Source organism: Sciurus vulgaris (genome assembly GCF_902686455.1).
Source record: "Sciurus vulgaris genome assembly, chromosome: 3".
NCBI lineage: Eukaryota > Metazoa > Chordata > Mammalia > Rodentia > Sciuridae > Sciurus > Sciurus vulgaris.
The window spans coordinates 10,909,190-10,933,822 of record NC_136463.1 but is presented as its reverse complement, the minus strand read 5'-3'; the positions used below and the strand labels follow the sequence as shown (position 1 = coordinate 10,933,822).

Here is a 24,633-nt window from a genome sequence, read left to right as displayed (position 1 = left end):
GACAACCAAGGCCCCAGAAAGATACCTCGAAAATCCTCCATACTCAACCAATACCTCTTGATTTTACTTGACTATATTCAAGATATTTGACTTTGTTCACTTAAGGTTCTCCTCCAGGCCAGGGACTTTCCTCTCCATCTCCATTCCCCTCAGGTGAGGAAAAACATCCAAATGTCTTCACTTGGATAAAATTGACTTTGACATGTAGCAAGCAGAAATTGCTCTGTAACCCTGTAAGACAGGAGAACTCCCCAATCTTCCCATCCCAGTTCTACCCTGTATTGAATTTCAGGTTCCTTGAAAGGAACTGACCCGAATCGTTTCTCATTAAATAAAACTTTGCATACTCTGCAGGGCCAAACCACCAACAAATCCTCCAAGCGAGAAAAACCTTTTTAAAAATGGACGTGTGAGGGTGAAAGCCTACAAGCAGGAACAGTCCAACAGGTGCTGGGTTACTGAATTAACACGTTGAACACCCAAAGAGAATTTAGAGGAGCCAAAGCCCTTTAGCTATCCTCATGTTCTTTAGCGTGCTCTTTAGCTGTTGTTTCAGGGGCTTTTCGAGAGCAAAAATGTCCTTTCTTGTTGGTCTTGCCGTTTCTTACTACTGAGTGTGTGTCTGTCTGGTTTATCAGGGCGCAATCTTTGTCGCGCCCGACATCTCGCTCAGCGACCAGGACGACCACGTTTCCTTAAATCAGAGCCCTGTGGACTCCACGCGGGAACTACATTACCCAGCGGTCTCCGCGCCCTTCGCAGGAAGGACGTCTGCGCACTAAGATACTCAGTTCCAAGTTTGGAGCTTTTAGCTGCCAGCCCTGGCCCATCATGTAGCTGCAGCACAGCCTTCCCCAACGTTGCAACTGGGAGAAAAATCACTTTCCAGTCTATTTTGCAAGGTGTGCATTTCCACCTTGATTCTCTGAAAGTCCATCTGCTGCATCGGTCAAGAGAAACTCCACTTGCATGAAGATTGCACGCCTGCAGCTTGCATCTTTGTTGCAAAACTAGCTACAGAAGAGAAGCAAGGCAAAGTCTTTTGTGCTCCCCTCCCCCATCAAAGGAAAGGGGAAAATGTCTCAGTCGAAAGGTAAGAGCCTATTTGCATTACTTGCAAAAATGCAAAGGGTTGTGCATGCATTTGTGAATGCATGGATGCATTTTTCGCCTGGCGATTGCATTTTTAAGTTTGAGGTTTTCCACAGCTCAGTTGCATTTCCTGTTTAGTATGTGTCTTTTTTTGCAGACACAGAGAGTTCCTGTAAGGCAGGGCTTGCAGTTCAGCTGTGCATTGACGTTATTTGCATTCTTCTGCTAGGATTACTGAGCTCTTTTTGCCTTTTGCACAGTCAGGAGAGAGAGAGCAGGTTGGTAGCGTCTAAATGTGCAATGCTTTATATAATTGTACAATTCTGTAGTATGCACACATATTATAAGTAATTTTGTGTGCAACAGGAATACAAACTTTTAAAAAGTCTGTAGGTGAAGATGAAAGGTAAAACTTGAGTTAAACTACTAGGAAATTAATGAAATCTTATATTCTTTTGGAAACGAACCGTTTCTGTGCTAACATTTAAATTTCCATTGATTTCGCTTTGAACATTAGGCAACTTTTCATTTTTAAAGGAAGTAAAGGTGAACTGTAGATAACAGCAAATTACAAAAAAGCAGACAAGAAGTCTCGCTCTTCCGAGATTTTGCACTTTATACCAATTGCTTATTGGCTCTCAGTATTTGGAGGGTGCAGTGAGGACCTAGATATGTTTGCCCATTTGGGAGATGCTTTGCATCTTGTGGGGAGACGTTGGGGGGCAAAGTGTATTTTTAACCATTACAGCAACATGAGGGAACTGCACGGTTTCATTGACAACCATAATGAAATCTTTAAAGTGTGTCATTGCTTATATTTAGTCAGCTATAATAGGTCAGAAGTTCAGGATCTGTGGTTGCTTTCTTTATGTTTTCTTTTTCTTAAATTGATTTTTCCCACAGTTGTATTTTACAGGCTGAATATCATTCTGGGGAGGGAATTCAAAACAATTCCTGACAACATCAGAGAGCTGAGGGGGTGCTGGCAGTTACTTGTGGGACCCTGGGTCACTTGTATCAGAACAATTCCTTTCTTAAGCAGGGAAAGCATATGCCACTGGAGAATGTATGGAATGAAGAAGTGAGTCAGAGATCTCTGAGTTAGGCTACCTGGGGCACTGTTTGAGTAAGAGCTGGTTAAATTAAAGTATCTGATAAAATTTTTGCCACAATTTTTTTTTTTTTGGAGTTATCGCACCACCTTTTCATTCTACCTGATGAAAGTCATGTATCTGAGTCCAAGAAGAAAAATATTCTCCAGAGTTCAAAGAAGGACTCTGCTTTTCTTTGAGTATTAGGGGAGAATGAATATATGAATAGCTAAGGGTGAGGAAGAAACTAGGAATTGACATTTTAAGGTGGAGATATGCCTTAAATAGGGAAACCCCCCCACGTCTCCTAATTGAGCAGAGAAATATCAATTTAGAAGAGACAGTCCATATGCTGGGGAGTCATATCGGCCAAATTATATTCTTATATTGTGCACATGTATGAATGTGTAACAACAAATCCCATCAATATATACAGTTATAATGCACCAATAAAAAATGTGGGGAAAAAAAAATGAAGAGGCAGTCCATGCTTTGGTGTATGAATGAAGTGGAACCTAGCTACTTTGTATTTGGTGAACATTCACTCATTCACTCAGTTCAGTTTAGCATATGTATAAATATATATTGTGATAGACATGTTTATATATGTATATATGTATATGTGTGCATATATGTATATGTGTGCATATATGTACATGCACAAATACATTCGTATGTACTTATGTGTGCACGGGGTTTGGGGCATATAAGCATATTGAAAATGAAGTCCTTTCCTTCACGAAACTTCCCACGTGGTTGCTGAAGGCAGGTATATGAGGGAATCATTAAACACAAGATAGTAAAAGGCATTGAAGAGAAATGGCATTATTGGAGTTTAAAGACGGAAGTGACCCTTCTATTGGGGGGTTAGTTGTGAAGGTTCATGAAGAATGTGGTGTGTATCTTTGGACCTTAGGGTCTATGCTAAATCAGGAATTTGTGTGTGTGTGTGTGTGCGCACGCACATAGTTTTGGGCTCACTTAAGGTAGAACCCCCTCTTAGTAAAGCAAGTTATGGAGTTTGGAAGCTAAGGGAATTCTCTTCCATCGTAGGTGAGTCAATACTGGATAGATAATCTATACATAATGGGGGATCAGCTACTGGGGGACCTTCAAATCAATTTCCATTTGCCCATTGAATCTTCTTAATTGGATCCTGTTTGGAAAGTGCATCTTGTATGAGCATGAGGTTCTTGTCCAAAAAGAAAATTATTGGTAGAAAGAAGTGGGTGATCCTTTTAGAGAAATGGCCAAGGAACATTGGCCTGGACTTTAAATGTGAATTGGCCTAATTCAGCAACGCTATCCTCAAATGGCCAAAACATTTTTTTTTTGCAGTTCCAAACTTTTTAATACTCTAGCCAAATGAAATGTGAGGAAAAGTGAAAGGTGGATGCAATCTCATCGTATTGAAGAATTTAACAACATGTTCAATTCGGGGACCTTTACGAACTTTCTAGATCACTATAATTCGGTTTTACAGACCTCTAATTTAAGGCAGAGCAGAAGCAAAGAATTATAGACTGCCCGGGAGCTGGAAGGACTAGGTTACTTCTTTGCAGCCTTACCAACAGTGAGATTCCGAGAAAGAATTTCTTAAAAAGAAATTTTGTTTTCCACAGTTGTAACTTTAGGTGGTAGGCTTTTCAGCTTGTTTGTATTAGCTGTCTGGGGTTGAACTGACATTTTTCAAATATTAAAGCAGTAGTATGCCTTTTGAGGAAATCTGAAATGTAAGTTAACAGGAAGGGCACCCAGAAAGTGCAGGAATTCCTGCACATTACAGGAAGGCAAGCTACAGGAAAAATGTGTCATCTACACTACCCGGGAGAGAAAACTATTGTTATCAGCCATAATGTTCTTGGGGGGGGTGGGGAGGGGGTAGAGATAGGCAGGGGGGTGGTCTGGCATCTCCCCGTTCACCTGAAAATATACAAGAAGTTTGACCCTGTTAAAATAGACTCTTTCTCCCCTCTCTTCCTATTCACCTAAAAAAAAAAAAAGAGTTTATTTTAGTGTAACCTAGTAATAAGCAAATCATGTAAGACATGCCTATAAGGCACAATTCAGAAGTGTGTAGCAGAGTGCTAGCAAAGAGCTTAACCCTACTGAGTTCTTTGCTTCTTGTAATTCATTCCACCCTGGGAAATGAAATGTGTAAATTTCTCATTCTGTATAAATTCCTTTGTTAGGTTGTACCAGACGGACTTGTCACGCTCAGCCTGTAATCTGAGCCAGTATGTTTTATAACTCCGTACATCTCAGGACACAAAATCAGAATAGGTACCTGGGGTTTCCCGAGCCGTTTTGTACTTCTTTTGCCTTCAGGTCTTTATACCAATCGCCTGTGATGTGCAGGGGCTTCATGGGGTCTTTTGGTGCTGAGTTGAATGCTGGATAAAAGGGCTGAGATTTTTTTCCTGTCGTTTTTCATAGATTAATATCATTTGAACAATTTCCCAGTATTTTAACACCTGAAAAATCTATAAAGAAGGTTTTTAAAACTTCAAAAAATTATATAAATAGTACTTGTTTCTTATACAAACATTTGGTAGACAAGGAAAATAAGAATGACTAGTTACTGCTGGATGCATTTTGACATATATCCTTTTGGATTTTTCTTCTATATATTTGTATATGAAAGATCCAAAATGTGTATAGAACTAATGTGTATTTAGTTGGCCTTTTATTTCACTTACTGATACACTATGGACTATTTCCAAGTTAATGTATTTCTATGTTCATATTACCCAATGCAATTGCATTTACTTAAATAGAACCTTAATGTTTATTAACTTTCAGTATTCTGAATATTGCCACAATGATCATTCCAGTTCACATGTTATTGTGCATGCGATGACCTTAGAATAAATTCCAGGAAGCAAACTACAGGTTATGAATGTCCAATTCTTTTCCATTTCCCATTTTCTCTCTACCTTTTGAAAATAACTTTTTTGATTACTATAAAAAATGATATGTACTCATGGAAAAATTCAAACCAAAGAGAAATTCATGATAAGATTAGAAAACTCACTCTAAGTCACACCACCTAGAGCTAATTGCTGTTAACTTTTTGATGACTGTTTTTACATCTGTAAGTGTATACTAATACATGCGATTTTTACCATATGTGATATTTTGCAACTTGTTCTTTTATCCACTACTTTGTATCTTGTACACATTTTCATCTAAGTACAGATATAGATACGTTTTCACAACTGCATATTTTAATTTATAAAAACATAGTCACCTATGTACTAAATCTCTCATTGGATTGTCACATAGTTTCCATTTTTTCAGCTATAAATAATACTGCCAGGAGTACCTTCAATGTACATTTTTATATATTTGCCTAATTATTTCTTTAGGATTCGTTTTAGAAGTGGAAGTCCAGGGACGAAGGTTATGCATGGCTATATGGCCAAATTACTCTCCAGAGAGATAACACTAATTTTCATTCCCACCAATAACCCCTGGAAGTCCCCATTTCTCTCTTTTCAGGCATTATGGTAAATATGGCCAAATAAGTTGCTCTCCAGAAAGGTTATACTTTTCTTCATCCTGGGCATAATAATTCGAAAAAAATTCTTTGCCAATTTGATAAAGGATATTTATGGTCTGTTCTTATTTGCATTTTTCAGTAATGAGTAGAATTTTTCACTTTTTTGACATTCGTGCTTCATGTATTTGAATTTTTTTTTCCTCATAAAATATAGCTTTAAAATTTTAGTTGGAAGATCAAATTATTTTCAGTGTTAAGCCAGAAAATTCCAAGATTGTAGACGTTAAGTAATCATGGGTTGAAAGTTGGGTTCCATGCATCCAAACAATTTAATTCCTTGATGAGTTCTATTTTAATTTTAACCAAAATGTCTTATGTAAATATCACATATTTTCTGAATTCATTTTTGTTTATACCATCCATAGCTCTCCAGACCCACATGAAAATAATAAGAAAAATGTAATGATCTGATTTAAATTCCATTCTGGGAAATAACTTATTTCTGGACATTTTTGCATTTTCAGTTATCTCTACTGAGAAAACAGTTTCTCTTTAGGTTTGAAAATAATTTTTACACAGCACCTGGTTATGTTGTGTACATTGTTGAAAATAATTTAGTGTTTTCACCTTCATGTATAAGGCCTCAAACCTGCTTGGCTTAAATTTACTAGGTTGTTGGAAGAATTGAGACTAGGATCACGTTTGATGACCTCACAAGTTATATAAATTAATCAGGTTTGACATGTTCTTAACATTGACTTAGTAAACATTCCCTTTATGTGTCTTGATGTTATGTGATAGAATTTAGGGCTATGAAAGGGGTTTTATATTCCAATCACCTCTTTCTACAAATGAGCAGACTGAGGCCTCGGAGTGAGTGGTTTGCTTCAAGACATGAGGACCACAGGTAAACTTATCTCTCCTGATTCTTTGCCCAAAGTTCTTTTTATTGAACCACACACCAACACTGCTAATCCACATTTATAATTTCTTTTTGCTCTTCAAAATCTTCACTCTATTTCACATTTTTGTTTTTGTTTTTGTGGAGCAGACTGGCAAGGGGGTTGATGGTACAGTCAGCAAAGATTGTTTTTTCTTTGCCCCCCAAATGATGACACATGAACCATTGCGGTGGGGTTTCTTACCAGTTCTTTGCCAAAGAATGTTTTGCAAATGCTCTCAAGTTGATTTCAGTGCCTATATAATGCAGCTAGATTTTAACCACTGTCATTTTTGCCTTTTATCTCATTTGAAAGCCTCTGCTGGCTAGGTAAAGTTCTTACTAAGTGTCTTTGTTATCTCCAGCCCTTTTTTTTTTTTTTTTTTTTTTTTTTTTTTTTTTGGTACTGGGGATTGAACCCAGGGGTACTCTACCCCTGAGCTATAGCCTCAGCACTTTTTATTTTACTTTAAATTTTGAAACAGGGTCTTGCTATATTGCTTAGGGCCTTGCTAAGTTGCTGAGGCTGGTCTTGAACTTGTGATCCTCTTGCCTCATTCTCCTGAGTCGCCAGGATTACAGGCGGCAGGCGCCACCATGCCAGCTGCATCGCCAGTTCTTTTAGCATTGTACCTATAAATACTAGGTGCTCAATAAATGTTTGACAATGAAATTATTTTTCATCAGCATGGATGGCTATTATTTCCCCCTGAGTTTTATGAAAGTTTTGGGATAATTATAATACAGTTTTCTTCCTATACTTTCTCATTTGCATTAACAGTCCCATATGTCTTAGCTTGATTATTTGGAAGTGGCAAGAATAGCATAAAAAGCAACTTAGAATGGCTGGAAAAGTGCCCTTTCTCCTCTGTAGGTGCTCTAAACAGATGTGAGGGTTGCACAATCTTCTGGTGACTTTGATGACATTTTTTTTTTTTTTTTTTAATATGTAGAACAGGGCTGGAGAGGTAGCTCAGTGGTGGAGCAGGTGGCTAGCATGTGTGGTGCCTTGGGTCCAATCTTCAGCACCACAAAAAAAAAAAAAAAAAAAAAAAAGCAGAACTAAGATGAGACTTCCAAAGAAGCCTCTCTGATAGGACTCACATGAAGTTCTTCATCTCATTCTGGTTTCAGGAGCTGGTTTGTAAGTCTGTGGAGCCTTTGAAGAGTTATCAGAGGCAAATTAAAAATTTTAACAGTTTCTTACCCTTTGACCAGACAGAGAGATCTGCTGGGATGACTCCCAAATGCAGTGATTCCCCACTCCCTCCTTGTCCACCAGCTACCACCACTGCCTACCCGCTTCCTCCCTGGGTTTTGTTCCCTACTCTGTCTCCTCAGATGGTCTTCCCTTGCTGAGCGGGGCCCTGCACTTTGGTATGTAGTCCATACACCCGTCCCTCTGCATTGAGGCGGCTGTCCAGATTATAATTTGCACACAGTGAGCTCTGTCACCAATCGTCGCTATTTAGTCAACTCCACCTTGAGCTGAAGTATTACAACAGACACCGTTGTGATCTTCGTCTGTTTCACTTTCTAGTCTGCACATCCCTCCTTCTGTCGGGTCCTTGAGATCAGCCTTCTTCACATAGACCATTAGCACCTGACCTAGGTGCTAATCACTACCCCTCCTCCGGCACTATCACCACCACACCACCACCACCACAATCACTGTTTGCCAGTCACTTTTCATGTATCCTGCTTTTGAGGGTCACATAAACCCAATGGGCATATACTTTTATTTTTAACCTACACATAAGGAAATTCCGTGTTGTTAATTTTCCAACGACTGGATGGATAATCAGTGAGTGGCAGACGCACGAGGCATAGCCAGGCCTGTCCACAGTTCTTGTGCTCCTAGCCAGCGGTCAGCATGCTGTAGCCCCTGGGCCAAATCCAGCTGCACCTGTTGTTAAATAGAGTCCAGGGGCTAAAATGACTCCACTGCCCCCCCCCCCCCTCCTTTTCTTTTGGCCGTGTTAGGGATTGAACCCAGGGCCTAATGCATGCTGAGTACATGCTTTACCACTGAGCTCATCCCAGCCCTGATTTTAATTTTTTTAATTGACATACAGTATTTGTAACTATTTAGGGGGTGCTGTGTGATAATTCAATACATATACAGTGTCATGATTCAATTAGAGTAATCAGCGTTTCCATCTCTGCAGATATTGTCATTTCTGTATGTCAAGGACCTTCAAACTCTTTTCTTCTGGTTATTTTGAAATAGATAATAAATTGTTGTTATCTATTTAATAAATAGACAATAAACTGTAGTTACCCTACTGTGCTACAGGACATTGGAGTCAGTTCCTCCTATCTAACTATATTTCGGTACCTGTTACCATTTTTCAATGATTAGGAAAAAAATCAAAATGATATTTCATCACATGTGAAAATTATATAAAACTCAAATTCAGTGTCCCCAAATAAAGTTTTATTAAAATGCAGTGATGGCTTGTTATTTATGTTTTCCATCCTCCATGACTGTGTTTTGCTCATGATGATAGAATTGAGTAGCTACAACAGAGACTGCATGTCCCACCAAGCCAAAAACACTTACTGTTTGGTCCTTTCAAGACAGTTTGCTGATGCTGCCTTTTATGACTTGACTCAATTGAGTAATGGGGTCTTTTTATGACCAGGCACCCAGATTGCGTTCCTTTTTGGCTTTAACTGGAAGTTGTTAACCTGGATAACTGCTGGCCTGCTACCCCTCCAGCAACCTCTTGGTCCCAGCCCACAGGAAATGTCTGAGTGGTGCTTCTTCTAGTTATGAGAATTTAGGTCATTGCTCATTTCCGCTGAACTAAGGCACCCATCTTTTAGCCCATCAGGGGTCCTTTCCCCTTTTCAGGCTCTTGCTGTTTGCTTTCTATTTCTTTTCCTCCTGCCATTCTCTTCATTTTTTCCTTCTTGATCTCACATTCTGTTCAGAAAGCAAACTAAATCGACTCTCACGCTACCACCCTTGCCTGGCTTTGTTGATTGTCTTCGGGACCTAGCTCAGAGGTTCCCCCATTTCCTATGCGTGAAGACGGAGTTCTCCGTCCATAGAACAGTCTCCATCTTACACAGAGAGACTTCTGGTGGTCCTTTAAGGTGGCAGAGCTGTTTTCTTACATTAACCCCCTAACCCCCTGAGTGGGCAATTTTGGGGCTGGGTATGGGCATCCCTTGGCTTACAGAGTGACTTGAGTTGTGGGTTTTATGTGTATTTGGGAGGGAAGGATGTAAAACGTTCTTGAAAGGGAAGGGAAGTGAAAGGCACAGGAAGACAGAAAAGCTTTGGGGATGAGGCTGAGCCCAGCTTTGTTTGTCATATCCAGATTGAGGTTAATTTAAGTCACATGCAATGAAGAGCTAATTCCTACCATTCCAGATGGTATCACTGCTGTGGATTTTTTCTATGTTCCAGACCCTGTGCTTAGTGATGAATGTGAATCATCTCATTTACTCTCACTATTCCTCAGTGATAAGATGCTCCATTTTGTAGATGAGCAAACTGAGGCCAGAAAGGTTAAGACCTTACCTTAGATGTCAGGCTGACGGTGGCAGAGCAGAAGCTTTTGTCAAGGTCTACTGAGCCCAGAACTGGGGTCAAACTCCTGTCGACTTCACTTGCTGTTGTTCCAGCTGTGATACCTGTTGCACAGAAGACTTGGTTGGGGACAGAAAGCACAAATAGTTTCCATAGGAATTTGGACTGATTTGGGCATACCAGGGCCAAGCGTGGTAATTAAGGGGGGGCTGAACTGTATCTAGCTTTTCCTCAGTTCCTTTTGACATATCCCATTAGGCATCTGTTAATCATGGAATACTGAGTCTGACTCATTCAGACTCATAAAGTTGAATTCCAAGAACAAACTTCCTATTTGTTGAAGGAGACCGATTACAATTGGTCTAGTGATGGTATCTACAGCCAGTTTATGCTAATTAATGGGCAACTGATATTGGTTCCGTTTACTGTCTTCTAGGCTGTATCACGTAGGAACGAAGCAGACACCAACCTTACATGTTTCCTTACGTGTCTAAGTTAGCCTGCTTTAAAACAGAAATCAGAACACTGCCAGTGCGCAAACGTACCTGAGGACAGGAATTCTGTCCCTCCTTTTGGCTTCATGAATTCCTTTTTCTCGTTATTCCTATGTAAGTATAACAAGTGCAGTTTCCACGAAATTAGGAATGAACCTCCATCTCCACTGTTTTCCTCCTGCACTGGAGGGTATAGAGGGACCTGAAATTGCTTTTCTGTGGTAGGGGAGGTAAAAGGATTTGGGAACGAGTTTTCTTTTAAACCAATGAATTCTTTCTTGACTTTCCCTCCAGCCAAAGCCAAGCAGACATACCTGTGCTTCAGTTGTCTTCCATGATTCCATCCTCAAGCCATTGATCTGAACACTGAGTGAGAAATTATTTATCCCCTTCCTTTATTGTTTCTCTTCCAATTCCACATGGAATGGGATGGGTTAGACATAAGAATAAGACTAGAATCTGAAAAGCCAGTGGGAACAGAATGGTAAAGAATATGGGAATTATTTTGCAATAACTACGCAGAGATGGCCTTTCTGTGATGTTTGAAAACCTTGCAAGATAGTCTCCTCTTTTTATGTGCTCTTTCTTCTATTTCATACCTCTTTGCCATATGGAAAAAAAAAAAAAAAAAAGAAAAGAGAAAAGAAAAATCCCAGCGATTCTGGAGGTACCTAAAGAGGGAACTACTTGGATAATGGGTTTGTTCAGATTGATTCAACAAATAATTTTTTGATCACTTGTTACATTTAAGACATGGTGCTAGGTGGAAATAGAGATGCATTTAACTCTGCTCTTTTGCTTGTTAGCTCTAAAGCTTGCAAAAAATCTACTTAACCTCCAGCTCCAGTTTCTTTACCTTCTAAATGAAGAGACTGACACTTATTCACTGAGTAGTTACGAAGATTAAACAAGGTCATGTATGCGATATGCTTTGGCCAGTGCTTGGCATTCATTTATTCAACAAATATTTATCGAGTGCACATCTGTGTTTGAGGTGCTTTGCTATAATAATCTCTCCATAAACATGAATTTGTTTCACGCTTTCTTTCCCTCTAATTCTTAAGAACGTTATCATCTAGTTGGAGGTAAGAAGTGCACAAAAATGTATAGAGTTCAAACTAGAATTCTGGATTGGCTTACAAAAGGTACCACAATGCATGAGAAGGAGCTCAGGGAAGTATTTATGATGGATATGGAATTGTCAATGTGTTTCAGAGCTGATGAGGAATTTGGGTCTTGGATCAAAGTAAGTATGAGGAGGAATCTCGCCTTCCAATATCCAGTGGCAGCAACTGAATGTTAATATAGACGAACAATTCCTTAGAAGAATTAAAAGAAAAAAACCCTAGGAAAATAAGATCTGGCACTTGAAGATCTTAGTTGTATTTTCTAAGAACTTCCTTTTTCTTAACCAAGTTAATTACTGTAGTTGTTGCTTAGATCACAATAGATTCATGAGTGGACTATATCATATCTCATACTTTTAGGTGTTTTTCAGATTGTGGAAACCCCAGGAAATCCAGAGGTTAATAGTTAAACAAGGATATCGTATCAACCAGGTTTATAGACACACTGTAATTATACAAGCAAGCTGTTGGTTCGGTAATCAACATCTAGCTAGGTCAGGGAATATTTTCCAGAGCGTGGCCACAGCTGTAATTTTCATTTTTTATAACCTGCTAACATGCCAACCTGCCTTTTCCATTTCTTAGTCCTTTTTTTCTTCTCTAGAATCATCTGAAATTAGTTTAAGAGGAGAAAATGGTTCAGTGTACATCTGACTTCTCACTTGACTGACCTCAAGAGTGGAGCTCTAGAAGGTTCTTTGCTTTACCAAACTTACTTTCTCAGGCATGGAATTGGGATACTGGCCAAAGGGTTCATGTATATGCTCGTATAAAATATGTAATATTTTTAATTTCAGAGAAAATAGTTTAAAAGATAAATTACATTTAATAGAATGGATAGGGCTAATTAACTTTTTCTTTTGTTATCTTGGTTTCAAAATCAGAGTGATCAATAGCTCTGGGACTCACAATGGAATATTTTTTTTTTTTAACTCTCTACATTTTTTGTTGGTCCCTGATAGTTGAACCTAATGACTGGATTCGTTGTTGTGTACTGTCATATGCACACAAGAGAACAATATAATTTGGCCAACGTCACTCCTCAACCCTTTCCCCCATTCTCCCCTTCTGCCAGTGAGGTATTTCTTTATGAACCTGGTACTTGGTCACCTTCTTTCTCCTCAGTGACCTTAGTCAATCAGAGCAGTGGGTGAGGGACAGGGGGACTGAGAGTCCTGTGAGCCCCAGGACAGCTTTTGCCTCACTGTGCTCTACAGGTGAAGAGGACGTGTGACCAGCCAGGTGGAAAGGACCTGCCAGCCATAGCATCTCATGCTAGTCAACTGCCAAGTCTGCACTTGGGACTTTGTTCCTGCATGAGCTTCTGTTTTTACAGGGCAGGTCATTGGGGGGTGGGGAGGCAGATTTAATTCTATTCCTAAATAGGTGCCTGTGCTGGGCGAATACAGAGATGAGTGGGATCCTATTTCTACCCTCGAGAAGCTAGCTCATAGTCTAGTGGGATGTATTTGTTGGCTGTGCTGATGTAACGCTGGTGGTACCACAAGTTGGGAAGCAGAAATGGTTGTCTGATATTCTCGGGGTTAGACATCTGAGGTCACGCTGGCACTGCTCCGCGCCTCTTCCCCAGCCTGCTCTGGCTTGCTCGTGGTCTTTGACATTCCCTCCGTCCCTCCCTCTTTGCCTCGGACCTTTTCCTTCATGTTCACATGGTATTTGCCCTGTCTGTGTCCAAATTTTTCCTTTTTATAAGGAAGCCAGTCATAGTGGAGCAGGGGCCCACCCTACTCCAGTATGACATCATCTTAATTAAGTACATAAACAACCACCCTGTTTTCAAGTTAGGTCACATTCTGAGGTGCTGGTGGTTGGGACTTCAACATATTATTTTGGCCGGGGACATAGTTCAACCCATAACCTGGAAAACAAAGATGTCAGCAAACTAATGCTCCTTTGTGTGATGTGCAGGTGAGACCAAGTACAAGTTAGAGCCAAGATACCCAGGAGGGCGAGTTTCCTGAGGATGTGGGAAGATCAGGAAGCCTGGCAGTAGAGGGAAGACATGGATTTGGAATAATAGAACTTGAAGTGCGGTTCTCAGGAGGATAAGGAGGTGAAATGATACTTGCTATCTGGTCCCTAAGCAGACTACCCACTCTTTCTCCTGGTTTTCTATCATTAATGGTAGATTGGTTGCTTGTCAATTGGGGTATGTTAGATTAGAAAAAAACACACACACACATGCTATTGCTGCCTTGATTCCTAAAACTTAATTAGTATTTAGTGGTAATGAGACCTACACCTCAGTCTCAGTGGTTCTCACAGGTGACTTGGACAGGTAAAGGGACAAAGCTTGGTGGTTAGGGGAAGAGGTCATCCTTCCCATTTTATCAACAGTCCTAGTCCTCATGGAACAAAGCTCAAGAGGCATGGAGTAAGAACCAAGGCAAGCAAAGCTTATTTTTACAAAAGGTCTATAAGGATCTGGGATGTAGCTCAGGGTCAAAATGCTTGCCTTGCATGTACTGACTCCTGGGTTTGATTCCCAGCTCCTCAAAGAGAACAGATTGGAAAAAAAAAAAAAAAAAAAAAACCCATACGTGTTTAAAAAAAAAACACCCACAACTCAAGAGCTGCCAAGCTCTTGCAACATTATTATTATTGTTGTTGTTTTTGTTTTCTGGTGCTGTGGATGAAACCCAGGGCCTTGCACATGCTAGGCAAGTACTCTACCACTGAGTTATATCTCCAGCCCCTATTATTAACCAAAGGTCTTTTTCAATGGTGTGTGTACTTATTTGAGTTAGTAGGCAGCTTTATTTTCTTAATGTGATCTGGGTATGGTTAGCATAAAATTCAGTATAAAACTACGAGGAGCTGCTTCAGTACGAGGGGACAGTAAGGGAAGGAATTGTCAGGCATGTTGTCAGAGTGGGGATAAAGTCAGACTGAGGATAAAGTCAGTGGAAGGAACTTTGCCAGTTTAGAACAGATGTCCATCATCTGTCAGATTGTCCTGCCAGGGGGTTGATGATGGCAGGCTTCAAGTGTGTGGCCAGATGGAGAACCCAGAGAAAGTCACAGGAAGTTGGAGGCCAACACCCAGGCATCCCTCATAACTGGGGGATGGTCTCGGACAGGTGATCCAAATAACAAAAGAACAAGTGGGTCGAAGACAGGCAGAAAGTCAAGGATGAGATGAGTCAACATGGAAGTAGGGAAAGAAAGAATAATCAGAGCTCAATTGGAAAGCTGGGATCAGAGAGTGAAAGGGCCCAAGAATCCAGGCTGCAGAATCCAGGCAGTAATGAGTTTTTATTGCACACGAACTCACCCTGCCTGTAAGAAATGAGTATCCACCTCACCTGCTTCTTTCATCTTCAGAAGTAGACTGTTCATCTGGCTATTGTGAGCAGCCTGAGGAGGTAGGGTGTAGAAGGACACACAGAAAAAGAGCAAAGGAAACCAGTCTGTTCAAAACGAGCCCAGACTTATCCCTCGGTGCTGAGCACCTGTGTGCTGCTGAGTGGGACCCACAGCAGACGAAGTCGGCAAGTGGAGAATGGGCTGGGCTGTCAGGTCCTGTGCTTAAGAAGAAACCAGCTTCCAGTTTGCCCTGCCAGGTGAGCAGGTGAACACGGAAAGGCAGCTCTGGAGCCTAGACACCTAACGCACAGCTGGGAAGAAGAAATGCAGGAGCCAGAGCAAGGGTTTCTGTTCTTAAAATTTTGTTCTAAAAAATATATCAGGGGATGTAGAGAGTTGGGACCTGGCAAGTTTCCCACTCTCTCTCTCTTTTTTTATTTTTTGAACTCAGGGGCAATCAACCACTGAGCCACATCCCCAGCCCCTTTTTGTTTTTTTAATTGAGACAGGGTCTCACTAAGTTACTGAGGCTGGCTTTGAAATTGTGGTCCTCCTGCCTTAGCCTCCTAAGCGGCTGGGGTTACAGGTGTGCACCACTATACCTGGGTCCCACTCTTTGATCCAGTGTTACTATTTATGGGAATCTGCTCTATAATTGTCATTACTGAGTGCCTACTATGTGTAAGACTTTGTGATAAGCACTTATTTACTAAGCACGTAGGACTTTGGGATAGCTCTAAAACCTGGGTGGTAAGTAGGTAATATTTATTTCCATTTTACAAAGGAGCAAGTTAGAACTCAAGGGGATAACTTGTCTCTCATCCTACAGTTAGTGGATAGATATGGAGCTGGAATTTGAAGTTTATTTAAATCTTTTAGTTTTATTTAGTTTATGTAAATCTTTTTGTTTGTTTTAAAATTTTTGTGTGGTGCTGGAGATGCAACTCAGAACCTTGTGCATGCTAGCCAAGTGCTCTATTCCCAAACTACACCCCCAGCCCAAGTTCATTTAAATTCCAAAGTTCCTGCTTCATCCTTTGCCATTACCTTGTCAAAATAGGGGCTGGGGTTGTGGCTCAGTGGTAGAGCGCTTGCCTAGCACACGTGAGGCACTGGGTTCGATCCTCAGCACTACATAAAAATAAAGGTATCGTGTCCATCTACAACTGAAAAAAAATTAGAAAAGGGGAAAATGGGAGCACCTTGACTGTATACTAGTGAAGGAGCAGCGTAGGTTATTGGGTAACTGCCTGATGTAGTCAGTTATGAAGAGGAGACAGTCGCCTTAAGTGGGAAGATGCTTCTGACTCAGGAAGCGTGGCTACGAATGCATCCGGTGTGTGACTACAGATGTGTGTGTTTGTGTATTTTGTGTAACCTCAAGTAAAAAGAGAGTCTCCATTAGGGAGTATTTCACTGAATCCATTTGCAGGGGTGCAAGTGGGCCTGGGAGTTTCTGAGTGACACATTCTCTGATCTCTCCCTCCTTCTGGCTCTCCCTTGGCGGAGTCCCTCAATCTGCTTTTCTCTGAGGGTCTCCTCTGCCCTCCACCTTCCTCTTGGGACCAGACTGATCCATCCGTATGCACCTGGGTTGGAAGAGCCACTAGCCCTGCATCTATATGACTTTGTAGTTTTAGGACTCAGCACTTTGTGGTGGCTCACAGTCTCGAGTCTGAGATCAAATTCTGTATCTTTCTTAAAAAAAGAAAAAGAAAGAAAGAAAGGAAAGGAAAAGCCTGATGATGAGTGGCTTCTGGATTGGCTGGATCTACACTCATGAATTTTCCTGTGGACCATGTCCATCTACAGGTGCTGTCATCGGGGAAAGGGGCATAGGTGGGAAAAATGAATGGTTGACACGATAAGTGGATTGGAAGGACAAGCACGAAGAAACAAGGGCAATGAGTACGGCTGGTTCTGCCTCCACTGGAACAAAGCTCTGGCAGTGTTGTGACCCGTGGTGGTTCCCATCATTTTTTCTGTTTTTTCATTAAAACGCCTTATAAAGTGGCATGTATTAATAATGAAGACTTCAGTTCTTGCGTCTTCTTGGATTTGCTCATGTTGTCTGTAAGAGGGAGAGGCTGAGACCATATTCATTGCCATTTTGTCTATTTCTGGATGCCTTTAGACAAAGGCCGCTGGAGCCATAGAAAGAGCAATAATACCATCTAATGAACAAACGGAGGCAGTGACCCTGGAGAATGACATAGGCCATGCACACAGGTGCTTTCTAATGACTAAAGGACAAATGCAGGATTGTCCAATGATGTGACTGCTGCCTCAGTAATGTGGTATGAACAGTCTGGGCGTTGGATGTCAGACAAAATGCAAAGATGAGACTTTGGAATCATGGACCGTTGCATGTAGCAGGTCTTCAGATATCTTCTAGGCTGACCCCTCATGGTACAGACCAAGAGAAATGAAATGATCAGAAATGTCAAGTGTGGAGGACAGATCTCCTGGAACTCATACCTGAGCTGTTGTTAGAGTCTCAGGCACATCCTGATGCTAAGTCAGACTTTGACTCTCTGGGGAGTGCTTACATTCCTTCTATAAAGACAGAAGCTAACCCTGGAGGCTTAAAGGTGAAAACAAAACAAAACAAAACAAAACAAAAACCAGGAGAGAGCATTGGGCATAGTAGGAATCAGGGCCTGTGCTTATTCGTTCAGTTATCACACGACTGAATGGCTCTGTTCAATTGTGCATGCCACCGGTCATCCATTGACTTATTCCTTGGACATTTATTCGTTGCTTTGCTGTGTGGTTCACTGCTAGGCACTGAGGAATGTCAGAGATGATTCCTACTTTTGGGAAGCTTGTCTTCTAATGGGGGACAGATGTGTCTACCAAGGTCTATGATTCAATGATAGCTCACAGGAAAAGTGATTAAGTGCATGGATCATGAATGGTGAATGTAAGAAACAGGAGTTGGGAGGTGTGGGGAGTGGCAGAAGAGTTCAGGAAGTCCTAAAGTTCAGGGTGGTTGGAAAGCAGGGGGTCCTGGGGCAGAACAGTGAGAGATGAGGGGAGAAGGAACAGGAGCCACAGAGGGCCTTGCATCTGAGGAGGCAATCACTGCTGGACTCCAACACACGGGGAAGCACTCCTGGGACAGGGTTTCTTCCAGCAGCTAGATTAGCATAATTTTAAATTTTAGACTCAACTATGCATCTCTGTCCCTTAGCAACAGGTTTTTGTTAATATTCTGAGCTCGGTATGGTATCGAGAGCCAAATTGGCTTTGAAGAGCTTTCCTTTGGCAAGTCTCGGCTAACTTTATCAGGAAAACAAAAAAAAGATAGCAGCCTCCGTGGAGAAGAGCGTTTGCATGTGTTGATTAGTACTGAACGTAGTTTTCCTTGCCACTTGGTGACTCAACTCATACTGACATTTTGTTGGTGTTTCACTAACTTGCATTTGCCCCTCTTCAGCAGGGCATGCCTTGAGGTCTGATTATATGGTTTTCATTTATATGGGCCTGTCCCCCACCCTGCTTTTTGTTTTGAAGTGAATAAACTTGACATTCCTGCTTGCCAAGGACTGGGGAGCTTGCTGGCTCTTCCCTGTCTGCCTCCTCTATGAGATCATGTTAATGCCACTACATTTGAGTGGCTGCCATTCTGCATTCTAGAGCAGGAGACTTCTGGACTTGGGAAAGTCAGTCTCAAACTCGGAAAGAGGAGACTGCTCCAAGAAAGAGTGTTCCAGAAAGGCTTGCAAAAGTGCAGGAGGGAGCTTGTAGGGTACTGATGAAATGCAAAAATCAGACTTAAGGTGGTCTCTTCCAGATTTCATGTGCAGCAAATATTATTTTTGTCTTTTTTTTTTTTTTTTTTTTCAGCTTGAAATTTCACCCAAATCTGTATCCATAGCCTTGTGGAGTTCTTAGCAACAAACTTAGCAACATACCAGATTAAAAAAAATTAACTAGTTAACTGTATTTTTAACTAGATCTGTGATCTCATCCACATATCTGACCTCCCTGGGCCTGGGTTTTCTTTCCTGGGGTGGGATGGTTGCTTTACTTCTGTTGTTCTAAAGAATTGTATAATGTTATTAGAAGACACAGCGGGGGCTAAAACATAAGGAGAATAGAGAGTTTTAGTGTGAATACAGAAGTGTAAAATAAGATGGCTGAATGCTAGTGGGTGGAATATCTCAAACATTTCACCTTCCTTCCCCTCCAGGGTTTGAAGGAATCATCTCTTTTTTTTTTTGGTTTTCTTTTGTTTTTGGCCAAAGTGTAGAAGGAACCACATACTTCAACCATACTCTAGTAGTAACCTGAATTTATGCATAACTGACTCTTGTGTGTTTTCCGGAGTGCATTTATCTTACTCTGCTGAGAATAAAAGATAAGCCACGGAGATGGTAGAATGGCCTTTGATTGGACCAAGAAACACACAGTCTTTTAAGGAAAGGGCGGCCTCGGCTTTGTGCATTGGTTCAGATCTGATGTTCCTTAAAGTTAAAAACGTTAATAATCTCAAATATATTTCAATCATTTGGAATTGATTTAGAAGAAGAAAAGAGATATGCTGCCAGCAGTGTTAGATGGTTACATGGCAAACAACACTTTAAAAGAAGTGAACAGCTGTCCGTCTTCTTGGTCCTCTTCAGAGATTTAGCTTTGGAACCATAACAAGATTGCAAATTAACAGATCTCATCTGAATTCCATCTTTTTTTCTGGAGCTTCTGCTACCCCCAACCCCTCCCCTTCAAGAGCCCTTTGATTCTCTTGATCCAAAGGACCTTTGCTCCTTTTTCTCCCTGTTGGATATGCTCATCATCAGGCATGGTGAAAGTGAGACTTAATGAAGACATGCTATAATTATTTTTAAATGGTAGTGATTCGATAGTAAGCGTTCTATATAGCTTCACATAAAAGTGACTGAATGAAGGGTTTTTCTTCTTTTGGTACCAGGGATTAAACCCAAGGGCCCTTAATCACTGAGCCACATTCCCAACCCTTGTTTTGCTACTTTACAGACGGAGTCTCGCTGAGTTGCTTAGGGTCTCACTAAGTTCCTGAGGCTGGCTTTGAACTCATGATCCTCCTGCCTCAGCCGCTAGAGCTGCTGGGATTATAGGCGTGCACTCCTTCACTTGGCTAAATGAAGGTTTTTGCTTTGGTTATTTGTGCATTAGAAAGAATTTTAAGAAACACTTTTCTATCCTGTTTGCCATGTTTTATTCTCAAAGCCCAGGTCAGGGTCTGGTGCAGAGTAGGTGGTCAACAAGTACCTTTGGAATAAATTAATTTTGTTACTGTTCAGGGTTGGTCTTATGCAGCCTTGTAAAGTGGACTTAAGTGGTCTTTGGTAAATCCAGTCTCCTGTTTCTAGCCTTTCTTCTCACTTCCCATAACAGGACACCTTGTCACCTGTGGAATCTCATGCACCATCTTTATATGAGTCTATTTTTTTTTTCCCCAATAAATACATGGAACATAAAATTCATTTTAAAAATAATTGTGAAGTTCCCAAGTCTGTGAATTTTAGTATACTTACAAGGTTATACTAGCATCACCACTATCTAGTTCCAAAGCATTTCTGTCATCACAGAAAAAAATCCTGTCCCCATTGGTCAGTCACTGACCCAGTCGCTGACAACCTCTTATCTACTTTCTGTCTCTATGGATTTGCCCATTTTGGATCTTCCCTGCCAATGGTATTGTCCAACGTGGTCCTTTGTGCCTGACTTGTTACCCTTAGCATTTTCAAGGTTCATTTATGTTGTAGCATGTGCTCCATTCTTTTTCATGACTGAATAATCTTCGTCTCTTTACATTTCCTATCGACATTTACTATCTAGAGCACCTCTGAACGAGCCATTCAAAAATTACATGTAAGTGTTGCTGATAAGCTTAAATTGATAACTCATCCAGGGAACTTATGTTTTTTGGTAGAAAACAGCTTAACGTAAAGTAATATGTCTTTCATGGTACTATCTCAGCTAGGAGCTAGGGAGAGCTTTCCAAGGGATGGGAGGCTTTCTGGGGGCTGTTGAACTACCTGTTCATGAAGGGCTGACTTTTTGTGAAGCTCAGTCTACCAATAACTGTGGGACTGGAAAAAGCACTAAATTGAATAGACAGGCATGCAGGTCCTGATCCTGGTTCAGGCGCTGTCTAGCTGTGTGGCCTGAACTTCCCTTGGCCCAATGAGTCTGTTTGTTGTTCTGGTTACTTGGGGTTTGGCTTTGTATCAGGCCCTCTGCTAAGCTCATTTATACACATTATCACATTGGATTCTCACAAAATTATATGGAAAATGTGTAATTCTGTCCATATTTTACTGTTGAGAAGTCTGTAAATAGAAGGTATAGGGGAGTAGTTGAGGTTTCGCTTCTAGTAAATCATGAGGGAGAGACTTAAACTCATGTCTGATTGTCTTTGGCCAGAGCTTATAATCACTATATGGAAAGCATTGGCAAACTATGGCTGCCTGTATGTTTTTGTACAACTTGAGAGCTAAAATAGTTGACACATTTTAAAATACTTAATGATAGCAAAAGAAGAATATTTCATGACACGTGCAATTTTATCATGTCCAGGTTTGAATGCCTATAAAGTTTTATTGGAACACTCGTTTGTCACATTACCTCTGCGTTTGTACTGTAATGGTGGAGTTGAATTATTGGGACAGAAGCTGTATGATCCACAAAGCTCCAGATTTACTCTCTGTCCCTTTATAGAAAAATTTACCTCTTGTCATTCATAAAATGAATGCATAGAAAGAGTCCAGTCATTCCTCAGGTCTCTCTCAACTTTGATGTTATGAGAATTGCAGAGAAAATGGCTTAGATCTTCTGTTTTCCTACGAGATCTCTAGCTCTTCAGCTCATCTTCACTCCCAACAATTGAATTTTCCTCTTTTTCTGCTAAAAAGTTTAACTAAAATAGACATCTTACCCCCAACCCCAGTTGTAAATCCATGCTCTGACATCCCATCTCTGTCTATATCTATCCGTTCATCGATTCATCTATTTTGATTAATAACACTATTACCATTTATTAGATGTCTGTGATCTCAAGCACTCCATGGGGTTGTAAAAATGGTTCAGAGATGATATATGTAAAGTCAGGGTTATTACTTCCATTTCTGGGATGAGAAAAGTAAAGTCTGGGGAGGTCAAATTGCTTTTCAAAGATACATATGTTAGTATGTTGTGGTTCCAGTGTTTGAACCAAGTCTTTTTGATCCCATGGATATTTCATGTCCTGTCTGATGACGTCTTTGCGCTCTGTTCCTGCACCACACCTTACCCTGTTCCTCTAAGTATACCCTTTCATTTTTTTCCCCCTTTTCTTCTTTCCTTTCTTCCTTCATTGCTTTTTTTCCCCTTTTCTCTTTTCTTTTCTTTACTTGCCATGCTGGGGAATCAAACCCGAGGCCTTGAGCATACTCTACTGCTGAACTACATTCCCATTTTTTCTAATGGTCTTTTCTTTTTGCATTAAGTTTCTGCATCCTGAGAACAACATTCCCTTGGGCTGGCTCCTCTTCTGGCTAAGATATACTTTAGCTACCAAAAATAAGAACAGCATTTCTTCAACCCTGGTGTTCACACATCAGACACTATGCTCAATATCCTGTAAGTATTGTCTGGGATTTTACAAAAACTTTATGAGGAAGCTATTTTTATTACCCCCTAAAAAGGGCAAAAACTTACAAGCTTTAGAAAGTATAAGAAATTATTCAGGGGCAATAGAGTTAGAAAGAGGTTAAGCAGAGGTTTGAACTTCTGTACTTCTTGGTCACTCTGTCCACCCTATCCAGGTTTCCACCCTGTAGGATTCTCTCCTTGTGGGTCATACATGGTCCCCTCCGGCTGCCTGCTTTTCAATACCACTCATTCTCTTCTGCATCTCACAATCTTATCTCTATGTTCTCCAAACTACTGACACTACTCTTACAGGTGTCTTGTCACTTCATTCCTTTATAATCTCCTTTCAATTTAGAGAACCTCTTCAGCCATTCTTTGTCATACTTTCTCTTCATTTGAGCATGTCTTGGTTTCTTCTTCATTTGGTTTCATTGCATATAGATTTTTGAGCTAACAGTTTTCTTATAGGATTTGAAAAAAATGTGCCACTTTCTTCTAGCCTCCATTGTTTCTGTTCAGAAATCTGTTGCCATTCAACTTGTTTTCACCTATAAATGATGCATTATTTCTTTCTGGCTACTTGCAAGATATTTTTTTTTTCCTGTAGTTTTCTAGAAATTTTACTGTCATGTGTTTTAGCATGAATTTTGGGGGGTTTATCCTGTTTGGGATTTCCCCAGCAAATCGTTGTGGTATGGATCCACAGGTATGTGTGTGTATCAGGGGGTGTGTGTGTGTGTGTGTGTGTGTGTGTGAATTTTTTTCCTCAAATCTCAGAAAGTGTCAACCATTGTTTCTTTGATTGCTTTTTTAGTTCCACTTTCTCCTCTTCACTGAGACGCCAATGATAAAGATGTTACATATATATTCTGATATAGTCTCACATGTCCCTGAAGAGGAATAGTGACTGACACTCTCAAAACCAAGGAAGCTATAATGATCACAGTGGAGATCCAGTGATACCAAGCCTAAGCAGTGGTGGATGGGGCAGCAGGGAGGGAGGGTAAGCAAACTTCACTAACAAGCAACATTTGAACTGGGCTTTGAAGGATTTGTGTACACCAGAAAGGATGGTACATTTTAGTTAGAGTGAAGAACCTGGGAAAAGCAAAGGAGGCGTGGACATGTCCTATGGGGTACATCAGTTTCTCCCGACCAGTGGGTGTGTCTGGAGAGTGCCATCCTTAGGACACTGAAACAGAAGGGGTGATGCAAGGTATCACCAAAGCTCAGATTTTTTTAAATGTAAAAACTTCATACTTTCCTTCTGATATCCAATTCGACTTCTACAAAAATGTTCTGAATAGAGCTGGTCCTAAACTATTTGCAGATGATCTAAAGTTCTAGGTTTGCTTTTCTGTATCATTGGGCCACAATTTGGTGACTTTCAGGGTTGCTTTCCCCTCCTCTATCCTGTGGTTTGCTCTGTGAAATGTATTGTGAATGGAAAGGTCGAACAGGATCATTTGGAGGTTTCTGGAGAGGTGCTCTGTAAGTCCTGGTTGACTTCTTCATCTTGAGAATGATTTCTGAGTCAATGAAAACTCTCTGCAAAAGCTGCAGAATTCATTCTTTCTTATTTGGGCAAGAAAAGAATTCATTGAAAGAATTTAGCTCATTCCAGAAGGCCAGAGAACTAGAGTCAGAGATGGAGCTGAAATAAAACCCTAAAGTACACCAAAGAAGGGGCCTGGTGTGGATGCCAGTGAGTACATCTGTCAGCTGGCACCACTGCTATTGGACATGGTGTGTGGCCATTATCAGAACTGCTACTAGTATAGCCTCCAAACTGGATGGAGATGCAACCATCGTTGTTCGATACTGAAATGGATCCTGTACTGTCCCTCCCTGCTCATATCCACTAGGGACAGATTATGACTTTGCAGTGGTTATCCTGGCCCC

The 24,633-nt window shown here is 40.8% G+C and overlaps 1 protein-coding gene across 2 annotated transcripts in view; it reads left to right on the top strand.

Moving 5' to 3' along the window:
• The first annotated feature begins 792 nt into the window (after positions 1-792).
• The window catches only part of MAP2K6 (mitogen-activated protein kinase kinase 6), a 109,386-nt gene continuing 85,545 nt past the window's right edge, over positions 793-24,633 (top strand). The window contains exon 1 of one of the 2 annotated variants that reach the window (XM_079130250.1): positions 793-1,093. In XM_079130250.1, coding sequence (XP_078986376.1) covers positions 1,078-1,093 — 16 coding nt within the window. In that variant the 5' untranslated portion in view covers positions 793-1,077. Of the gene's footprint in view, positions 1,094-1,449; positions 3,237-24,633 lie in introns of those variants that run through there. The other variant, XM_079130249.1, reaches the window with a different exon arrangement.